This window comes from Haliotis asinina, chromosome 16, assembly GCF_037392515.1.
Source record: "Haliotis asinina isolate JCU_RB_2024 chromosome 16, JCU_Hal_asi_v2, whole genome shotgun sequence".
NCBI lineage: Eukaryota > Metazoa > Mollusca > Gastropoda > Lepetellida > Haliotidae > Haliotis > Haliotis asinina.
Genome location: NC_090295.1, coordinates 12,299,499 through 12,310,824, shown reverse-complemented (window position 1 = coordinate 12,310,824; position 11,326 = coordinate 12,299,499). Strand labels below are relative to the sequence as shown.

Here is an 11,326-nt window from a genome sequence, read left to right as displayed (position 1 = left end):
TGTGTTCATGAGCCATATTAAACCATAATGCCATGTGTTCATGAACCATATTAAACCATAATGCCATGTGTTTATGAACCATATTAAACCATAATGTCATGTGTTTATGAACTATCATGAAACTGTGATACCCGGTGTTTGTGCTAAATCCTATCAACACAGACTATTCAAACGGGTCAGGCATTACATAAAGGTTCAACCCTCAAGCTAGTTATGAAAAAATCCATAAAAAGTACAATTAAAACAAAAAATATCGAAAACTTTATTTTTGTTTGTTTACTGATGACAAATCACATCTCCATTGCCTTTGTTATGATAAAGATGCACTAAGTTGCGCTTGTATTACAATTTACAGTTACGTGTGTTTGGCTGCATATCGTCGGTTCTGTAGTAACGTGTCCCCCTACATCATGGGTGTGGTAGATTGTTGTTGACCCTCGGCCTGAAATATACAGTGACAATACGTTGTGTAGAAATGGTTGAGTTTTCACATGATTGTTGCATATTAATATACCCATTCCAACCTGGTGTCATAACTAGTGAGTGACGATGGTTTAACGCAAAGTTTCGCAATATGTGAACGGCATACACCAGAAATGGTCTCCATATCTTGTGCAGGGAATTGAACCCAGTACTTCGGGGCGACAAACAAATGCTTTAACCACTGGCCTACCCGACTGCTGCTCTCCTGTTCAGTCATCAGTTCAGACATATATACAGCTGTATTGACACTGAAGCCCAGTGGAATCCATGACTTAGGAACCATGTGACCTAACATAACAAATGTAAACAGCAATTATCAGAGGCGGCTTAATAGCTAGAGGATTACGGTCTCACCCCTCAACAAAAATATGTGTACCTTTCACCCTGAAACGTTGATTCAAAACCTCGTTCGTGCTCGCTGAGCTACTTACATTTTATTGGTTGTACTTGTAGCATATAAGTTGAAATTCAGTAAAAAAGCATGTGAGGTATTTTTATGATCAAAATAAATACCACCCTAAATGTTGACAGCACCGTAGTTATTTTTGTTTCAAAATCATTCACAACCGTTTTGTTGCCGCCAATATTTTCTTATTGCGGCCTAGAACATCGCTAAAACAGGCCGCCAAACACCGACAACACAGCACTAACTTAGAGATAAACTTCACGAAATCTTATTCACTGATGTGAATGCCCAGAATTCATATTATCATTAAAATTTGATTGCCATTCGATGAAAATTTGGACGGCGGGGTAGCCTAGTGGTTAAATCGTTCGCATATCATGTCGATGACCCGGGTTCGATTTTGTAAAATGTGTGAAGCCAATTTCTGGTGCCCCCTGCCTTCACATTGTTGGATTATTGTTAAACGCAACGTATATGTCAACACACTCACGCATTCACTCACCCGACGAAAACTCTTATTACTATTCACAGAAATGAAAACGTACCCGATTCACATAATCTTAGAAATGATTAATTAGTCAATGATAATTAATCACTGAGCAAATTTAACATCTCGGGATTTACAAACAACGTACCACCATAACGTCAGTTAGAGACTGTTGTTTTAAGAGCATGTCCTTCAATATTCCAGATTTCCAGATTCCGAACTCTGTTTGTTATATACTCTTCCAAATAAGTAGGGCAACCTGAACTTTCAATTTGGATAGGAGGTGTAAAAGTTGACAAACGTTTCAAGTACAGACATTTTATTGACGCACTACCAATTCCCTCTATTACCACCCCTAAACATAAGGCTTGATATGCACGTGCACAACGCAGTTGCCCCAAACACGTGCATGGGACGTCATTCAAGGTTTTGACGTTTTTCAAGAACGTGGGTTTGTTTTTGTTTTTTGTTTTGTTTTGTTTTGTATAAATGAGAATCGTACACATACAAATTACATGTCATTCGCAAATCATCTTTCAAAAGCGACTACATTCCAAATAAATATGGACATAATGAAGAGAAAATGGTGATGTACTCTCAAAACATTCAATATTGTCATATCAACATTGATCGACTCCGATAAATCTCCAAAATATTTTTAATCGTAAATAAAAAATGAAGTTCTCCTACTTTTTTTTAAACGTACAACAGTAGAAAGTCACCGAGCTTTGCCGCTGGATCAATCAGCATCGCATATTACAATTAATAGTTCCTGGGGACAAATCCAAAACCAGGACTCCCTTAAGGATGGAACATTAAATATGAGCATGACTTACCGCTAGTTTCTTGTTCAGTCTCCTTAATTCGAAAATGGTGTAGCAAAGGTTCCGGAATAGGTTTTCAGCATCTTCCAGCATAATTAAGGGGTCATTCTGCCATTCTGTAGGAGTAGGTGAAGAGTGCATGATGAAATTAATCAGAATCAGAATCTAGGAAACAAATACGGTACGAGGCTACAACACACTGGCCTGTACCCGTAATGCACTGAGATGTACCCGTGGAGGCTGTAATATACAGGGTTATACCATAATAAGGTGTATCATACGCAATTCTACTACACAAGGCGACAGTTTAATACACGAGCTATACGGGTGTGTTCTGTACGACCCTGTACGATACGGGCTGTACCATATGGGCCTGTACTATACTGGGTTGCACAATACGAGGCTCTACCCATGCGGGGCTATACAATATGCGACTCATACCATACAGGGCTCTAGTATATGGGGTTGTATAATACGGTGCTGTACCATATGAGACTGTCCAGTAGCAAGCTACGGATCTTTACCATATGGGGCTCTAGTATACGGTGCTGTATATGGTGCTGTACAATAGAAGACTGTACAATACGGATCTTTACCACACGGGGCTCTCGTATATGGGGCTGTACAACAGGAAGCTGTACAATACGGATCTTTACCACACGGGGCTGTACCATAAGTGGATGTACAATACGGGGCTATACCATATAGGGTTGTACAACACGTGGTTCTAGAGAATGAAACCATGCGGTATGGGTGTATACAATACTGGACTGCACCACTCCCTGTGTCTACAATAATTAATATATAAACGATAATATCATATTACTCGGATGTAGTAATAGGGAAAGAAGCAACTTGGTGATAGAAGGTACATAAGCTTACTGTCCAGATTTTGCGCATTCCAACGTACGCTACTGAAAGACGCCTCAAAGCAGTGTTATACATAACCTGGAAAATACAACGTTTTTTACAGTTAATATGTACCGACCCATGTCAGTCATCATAGGAGCATCTGTAGTCCTCTTGGTCTTTAGCATATCCAACAGACGCGCCACCAGCGTTTCCGTTCGCGTGGTTGTTGAAGTGGTTGTACCCTTTTGGCGAAGGTATACCCCCGACGCTATGCAGCTCTGTAGAATCATGTCGGAGATGAACACCTTCTGCGTCAAACCGAATGCTGGAAAGAAATTCGATGAAACATTCATACTTCTTGTACCCAAAACTAATATTTGAACAAATATATACTTACCTTTCCATGCATGTGTTTGAGTTGCGGCATATGCAGCCAAGGCAAGACATGCGTGTTCTTTTCGCTAAGGGCCCGTGAAGGTCCCGGGGTAGTATAGGCCTTCAACAACCCTTGCTTGCCATAAAAGGCGACTATGATTGTCATAAGAGGCGACTAATGTGATCGGGTGGTCAGGCTCACTGACTTGTTTGAATTTTTTCATCGGTTCCCAATTGTGCAGATCGATGCTCATGTTGTTGATCACTGGATTGTCTGGTCCAGACTCGATTATTTACAGACCGCCGCCACATAGCTGGAATATTGCTCAATGCGGCGTAAAACTAAACTCACTCACTCACTCTTTTCGCTAACACCCGGGCTCGCTTGCACAAAGCGATCTTAGCGCTACGATGATTGTATCTCTCATTCACTAACCTAGGTTCAAGCCAGTCGTAGCTAAGATTGCTTTGTGCAAGTGGACCCTGGTGTACTAACTAGTGAGTGAGGATGGTTTTACTCAAAGTTTTTGCAATATGTGAACGACATAATGGTCTCCATATCTTGTGCAGGGAATTAAAACCCAGTACTTCAGTGCGACAAACGAATGCTTTAACCACTGGGCTACCCGACGGCTGCTCAGTGATCAGTTCAGACATATATACAGCTGTATTGACACTGAAGTCTAATGGAATCCGTGACTTAGGAACCATGAGACCTAACATAACAAAATGTAAACTCCAATATCAGAGGCGGCTCAATAGCCAGGGCCCAGTTGTATCAACGCGTAATTATGTAATCATCAATTAAACACTACACAGTGATACAAATTCGTAATGTTTGATTAGTTAATGAAGTGTTTAGATAAAGTTGTATAAACCCTTATTTAAACACCCATTAACTAAGTATGCTTCTAATGAAACTAATGAAGGTCCCGTCATCAAACCATGAATAACTTAGGGGAATCCCCTAATCATTACCCATGATGCATTGTGGGTAAATACTAATCTATTGTCTGCATGATGGCTGTCGTCAGAAATCGTAGTAAGGGTTTGGAAAGTTGTGAAATACAACTTCTAACAGACCTAGGTGAAGATGTGTTCAATAGCAAACTAACTCCATTCCTAATGTCACAATAACCACCGATAATAATAGCCTTGGGGTAAGGAACAAAACGTCCAAACTAATCAAGACAAAAAGGAACAATATGTTTCAAAATGAAAACAAAAAGAGTTTTTGGGTAGGTAGTTGATGGAACGTTATGCTGTCTGCCAGGTTGATATGACTAATGATGAGTACCTTTCACCCTGAAACGTTGATTCGAAACATCATTCGTGTTCGCTGAGCTACTTACCTTCTGTTTGTTGGCCATCGCTTGACGGCCACTGATCTTTCGAAGCTGTTCCCTCAGCTTCTCCCATGAACGTATCAAATTCCTTGATGAATTTCTTTTCATCTGCCTGCAGATCTAGGGTTCGCCGTACCGTCCTAGCCCGTGCTTCTACCGCCCCCAACCATGCCATCGACAGACAGAAACACACCAAGATCCGCATAGTGACTCTACTGCGATTCCCCGTTAATCTGAAATATACAACCCATCCTTAATTTCGTGTAATTGATAAACAAATGCACTGCATTGTCCACATTCTCCTGAAACATAAGGAACAATAGTCTTAAGTTTGATGTAATAGTTATGACTGTTCACTACAGAGATCACACAAACGTGGGATCTCCACAAACATGTAGACTTGATCCAATACTTTACTGAATGCTATGTCTATAGATCTGTAGTAATTCTCTTCTTTAATAACACAAGCCCAGATAAACTTACAGGACGCCAGTCGGGTATTATATTTTTAGAAATTGTCATATATACTAGTCTGTTTTTGCATTTGTGGCCTTGACTCAGTCCGTACAACGGTTCATGTCCGTATCGCAATATAGAGTGGTTAAGCTGCATAAAAATATGTGTTTCTCCGGCACATTTCTGTAAAAAGTGAGGTAGGGCATTTTTTTTACAATTTTTATTCGATACGGTTGTATAAACACAGTTTTATTTGTTTTTCTCTCAGAAATACAGTTTGGGAAGTTTAGTACGTGTTAATGAGTCATACTCGTTCTTAGACACTCTTTTATATAGTGGACAGATGGATGATCGGAACGCGGCCAAGTTATTTTTTTTAAAAGGCAATAATATAAGGGTAACGCTATTTTTCAGGGCAATAGAATTTTTTATAAAATAAGAAAAAAAACAGCGACATCGATTTAGAAGCATTTACTGCCAACAAAACGACGGAGGTCACTGACACACATTTTACAAATATAGTCACGTCATAGAACAACACGGATGACGTCACTATTGAGAGTGACGACATTCGACCTTGACCTTTGTTCATACTACCAGCCGCCATTGTTTTCAGTGATCAACAACGTTAGACTTCAAGTCGATATTTTCATTGCTGTATGTTGTCATTTATGGTACAATTGTTATGGTTGGCACAGGCAGGAAAGTGCATTATGGCACAGGCACATGTGACGAATGTGAGCCAGATATATATCAATAATGAACCTAAGTTTAAACGAGCCGAAGGTGATTGAACTTTATAGCTAAAATGGATAGAATTATCATGAAAACGACCGCTCGTTATCAGAAATGAGCGGTCCACTGTAACTTGATAACGCCCGCAAAATGCTTGACGACGGGCCATTATCAAGCCCGTTGTTACGTGACGTCATAAGTAGCTCAGCTGTTAATATAAGGGTAACGCTATTTTTCAGGGCATTATCATTTGCAGAAGCCCGAGGTCTGCAAATGATAATGCCCTGAAAAATAGCGTTACCGTTATTAAAGCTAAAATGAATAGAATTTTTTATAAAAGAACAATAAAAACAGCGGCATCGGTTTAGAAGCATTTACTGCCAACAGCAAAACGACGGGCCATTATCTAGTCCGTTGTTAGGTGACGTCATAAGTAGCTCAGCTGTCGAAGTTCAATCACCTACATCATCTCTGTTGTTCTATGACGTGACTATATTTGTAAAATGTGTGTCAGTGACCTCCGTCGTTTTGCTGTTGGCAGTAAATGCTTCTAAACCGATGCCGCTGTTTTTATTGTTCTTTTATAAAAAATTCTATTCATTTTAGCTATAATAACGGTAACGCTATTTTTCAGGGCATTATCATTTGCAGAAGCCCGAGGTCTGCAAATGATAATGCCCTGAAAAATAGCGTTACCCTTTATATTAACAGCTGAGCTACTTATGACGTCACGTAACAACGGGCTTGATAATGGCCCGTCGTCAAGCATTTTGCGGGCGTTATCAAGTTACAGTGGACCGCGGTCGTTTTAATGATAATTCTATCCATTTTAGCTATAATAAAAATTTACGCGCACAAATAAAAGTGACGCACTGATGCCCGAGAAACATTTCACTTTCACTAAAACTCTGTACCAAAATATATTTTATATATATGACTTGTAAATGGTCCAAATATTTTGCGGGGAATCCATTTGAATTCTGGCATGGCAGTGGAATGGAGACATGGTAAAACCGGTTTTAGTCCAAAATCTAAAGTCACTCACTCACTGTTCGGATATCATATCGTGTTATTCTGGGACGAGCCGAATCGACTCGAGTCTTCATGGAGGTTACGGAAGGGGACGAGTGGTGACGAATGTTCTTGAAGGTTACGGAAAGGGACGAGTAATGGGGAATGGTATAAGGGGCACAACTCCGTACAGCTATTTACAATCCCTACCCAGTTCAGCACGATATCTTAATATACATCTCTGAGTCACTGCTGTCGCGAAGAGACGCCTAACAACTCGTATTCCTGCACGTCTGCACAAATCTTCTGCTCTACTAGACATCTTTAGGGGTTTTCTGGTTCTCACGAAACATAATGTGAGTTATGACACTGGAGACCTATCACCATGGGAGGATTACATCTAACGCAGACAACAACAATTTTTTTTTAAAAGAGACGAACTGAGCAAACGAAAAAAGGCGCCTTAGATGAAGTTAGAAATTCGTAATCATGCATTACATAGTCGAGAAACGACCGCAGACATTCCGATCAGTAAAACATCAAATGGTGATCCCATATTTATATTTTAATTAAGGCCCTTCACTAGAAAACTCGTAGGGGTGTAACTGTCTGTTACTTCATGCAGTACAAAATATCTAAAATTATGCAATAAGTAAGCGGGTATAATACATAAAATTCCAGCAATATCACGGCGGGAGCACCAGCAAATGGCTTTACACAATGTACCTACGTGGAGAATTTAACCGGTGTCTTGGGCGTGACTAGAACGACATTAACCTCTAGGCTGCGCCACCGCCCCATTAACGAAAAGCTGCCATTCAACTCAAACCTTCCGTCGACGACGAGCACTACACGAACAAGTTTGAACCAAGTTTTCCGGGTCAAGCCGATTACCGGGGTTTCAGTTATTCCCGCTGGGAGTCAGTCCCCAACGTGACATGATTTGGATTGGATACAATACTTTTAACTACACAACCCCAGTTTGCATGTTTGGCGCACTGTAACCTGTGCTTCAAGCGTCTAAGGGGTGATGGGCTAGCCTGATGGTTAAAGCGTTCGCTCGTCATGCCGAAAACCCAGTTTCGATTTCCCACGATGTATGAAACCCATTTCTGGTGTTCCCCGCTATGATACTGCTGTAAAATCAAACTCACTCACTCAAACGACTACACTTGCTGAACAGGCATTACGTGCCATTGTACCACAACGTCCAGATTCCATGACACGAAAACGATGTTCTTCCGTATTCAGGTGACAAGCGTCCAAAAATTCAAATAGTATCATGAAGAGCATCTACATAAATCAAGCCACTCCCTCTTTTTATAACAAAGAATTACAAACGTCTGTGTTAACAGGGAGGATGGCTTCATGAGTTGTCTGACATCATCATATCAGTTCTCTGAATCTCTTATTTCTTCTTATCAACAGTGCCAAAAATGAATGGTCGGGTACAGAATGGGTATTTGTGATATTGTCTCTATTAAGGAATTCAACTCTGAACTTCAGATTACTTTCTACCCGAAGTTTATCCTTTGAATGAGCAACTTCAGAGTTGCTGAACCTGCATCCCAACGAACGTAAAGGTCTAATCATCTACGAAATGGTCAGCAGTCCTACATAAATTGTCTGAACCTCTTCTGTTGCATTTGTTTGTCCTCAAGGGCATCCAATTTCATTAAAAACGAGCACCTGTCTTATCTGTGTCTCCTTTGGTAAGAATCCATTCATGTAAATGGAAATGAACAAAGAGGATCCATGCTGGCAGGCTAAAGATGATGATCTTCTCTATTAAGCAAAAGGCTAAATGGATTTAGTGACCGGCGGAAACGTCAAGGGCTAAATGAATCGTCCCGAATAACCTCTCCTAATGGAAATACTTTCTGGAAAAGGATGCAAGCACATACTCTCAAGTTGGGTAAAAACAAGCAATAGCCTTGGGCGGTAAATGCGTTCTAATGACTTCAAACTCACTTCGCCAGGTTCAGAATCACAAGCGTTCCTGTAGCCTGTCCAATGCATTGAGATGGTAGTTTGTTTTATCCAACAATTGATCCTTGCAAGCCCAGCATCCCTTTATACCATTTTGTTAACATATTGAACAGCAAACGAAACGCAAAGTTTCAAAAAATGAAATCTCATAAAAATAGGCGTTTTGTTTATGTCTTCTTTTTAAAAACGAGACCAACAAAAACGTTGCGCTTCTTTTGCTGTTCAGTATATTATCATTGGAGGTGCGGTATGACGGTACAAGAACGACACCCAGTAAATATTTCTTCTGAAGGGTCCGTCAAAGTGCCCTTCTTTGGGACTATTTTGTATTTTCCGACCTTTGTATAGACAATTAGGAACATTCCTTTTGGCCACGAGGGGATCGAGACAGTAAAGGCTTTTGGACACAAGGAAACATTTTCCAATACCAATTTCGAAAACAACCAGGCCTTGGTACTGTATAAGATTTTGGCATTTTATTTAAGCTTATTTATTATTTGTTACTTTGATCACCAATTATTATCATCATTTTACCCAGAATTGCAGTTGAACTATTGATGTAATATGGAAAGGCGGGTACATTTGAGAGAGGTGAGTTAGTGAGTGAGTGAGTTTTACGCCGCACTATTCCAGCTAGTTGGGGCGGTCTGTAATTAATTGAGTCTGGACCAGACAGTGCTCAGCATGAGCATCGATCTAGGCGATTGCGATACGATGACATATGTCCACCAAGTCAGAGAGCCTGACCACCCGATCGTGTTAGTCGATTCTCACTTCAAGCGTGGGTTACTGAAGATCAGTTCTAACCCGGATCTTCCTGGGTCGTTTGAGAAAAGACCGGAAACAGCCAGCATAAAAACATACATGTAAATTGTCGATCTTATGTGGATCAATATCGATAAATCAGAAAGTATGAGCTGACCTACCTGTCAAACCGATGACAGCTGTACTCTGTGTGTACCCGGGTAGATTGAGCATGGCTTTATACTCCAGGTTCGAGCAGTACAATGTGGTATTACTACAGCCAATGGACCGTGTATCTGTCGCTGGGAGATATTTACCTACAGGAGGATTTGGATGTGTTTGACTGCCTCTGCATTCACAGAGCCGTAACAATATATATACCGTAACTTCCCGTATAAGAGACCGGGGCCTCAGCCCAAATGAAACTTGACGAATAAGTAGTAGTAGTAGTAGTAGTAGTAGTAGTAGTAGTAGTAGTAGTAGTAGTAGTAGTAGTAGTAGTAGTAGTAGTAGTAGTAGTAGTAGTAGTAGTAGTAGTAGTAAACAACTAGCATCCAAAAGAAACGCCGACAAATATCTTGCTGGTCTAAAACCAAACTTAAGCAAAAACTGGTAACGTTAAATGTTTTACTGCAAAAAGGAATAATTCAACAACAGTATTTAATGGACAACAATGAATGACACTGGCGTGCATTATCCAGTATTCGATCACCAATGCAGAGTGGACTGGGAGCTTTTACAACTTTCTGGACAGCACATATTGTTCAATACCGGGTGTGGCCACCCCTATCAGTGATGCAGACCCGAACCCGTAGTAGTAGTAGTAGTAGTAGTAGTAGTTGTTGTTGTTGTTGTTGTTGTTGTTGTTGTTGTTGTTGTTGTTGTTGTTGTTGTTGTTGTAGTAGTAGTAGTAGTTGTTGTTGCAGTTGTTGTTGTTGTTGTTTATTGTATTGTTTAGTGGACGGAACGACTAGTGGTGGTAGTGTGGGGGTATGAGTGTGGGTGTAGGGTCGAATGTTGTACTGGATTTTTACATTGAAAATGTTTAAACGTGCTTGTTAGATGGTTTACGGTATCATAATACTGTTATCCATCTCCTGGATTCGAACGCGTCAACACTTGTGGATCTATTGTGTATTATGTCAAAGTGTCTTAATTGCACGCATTATGTGAGGGCACTAGGGATCGTCCCAGCACCTCCTTGAGTACACCGGTGGAGTGATGGCTTGGTGTTTTAATCATGTTGGTAATCAAGTGTCGTACTTTGATATTTGAATGTAAAAAGAACTACTCATTAATATAAATTGATTGTACACTACACATTACCCCCAACAACCCGTAACAACCCATAACTCATTATCAACCTCCGGCACTGTGCCACAAAGCCCAAGTATACACATTTACAAACTATGGCCCACAATGCAGGATACTATGCACCAAATCCCCCATGCGTCACAGACCCGTGAAGATCCGGGTTAGAACGGATCTTCATCAACCCATGCTTGTCGTGAGAGCTGACTAACGATATCGGGTGGTCAGGCTCAATGACAAGACTGACACATGTCATCGTGTACCAGTTGTGTAGATCGTTGCTCATGACATGTTAATCACTGGATTG

At 40.6% G+C, this 11,326-nt stretch overlaps 1 protein-coding gene across 1 annotated transcript; it reads right to left on the bottom strand.

The window, feature by feature from the left end:
* Positions 1–238: 238 nt before the first annotated feature.
* LOC137268221 (uncharacterized) lies at positions 239–10,028 on the bottom strand. Its single transcript, XM_067802760.1, has 5 exons — positions 9,891–10,028; positions 4,780–5,006; positions 3,189–3,377; positions 2,213–2,316; positions 239–442 (listed from the first exon to the last, which is right to left on the bottom strand). The coding sequence occupies exons 2-5, from the start codon at positions 4,976–4,978 to the stop codon at positions 404–406; spliced, it is 531 nt and encodes a 176-aa protein (XP_067658861.1). The 5' UTR covers positions 4,979–5,006; positions 9,891–10,028; the 3' UTR covers positions 239–403.
* Between the last annotated feature and the right edge of the window lie 1,298 nt (positions 10,029–11,326).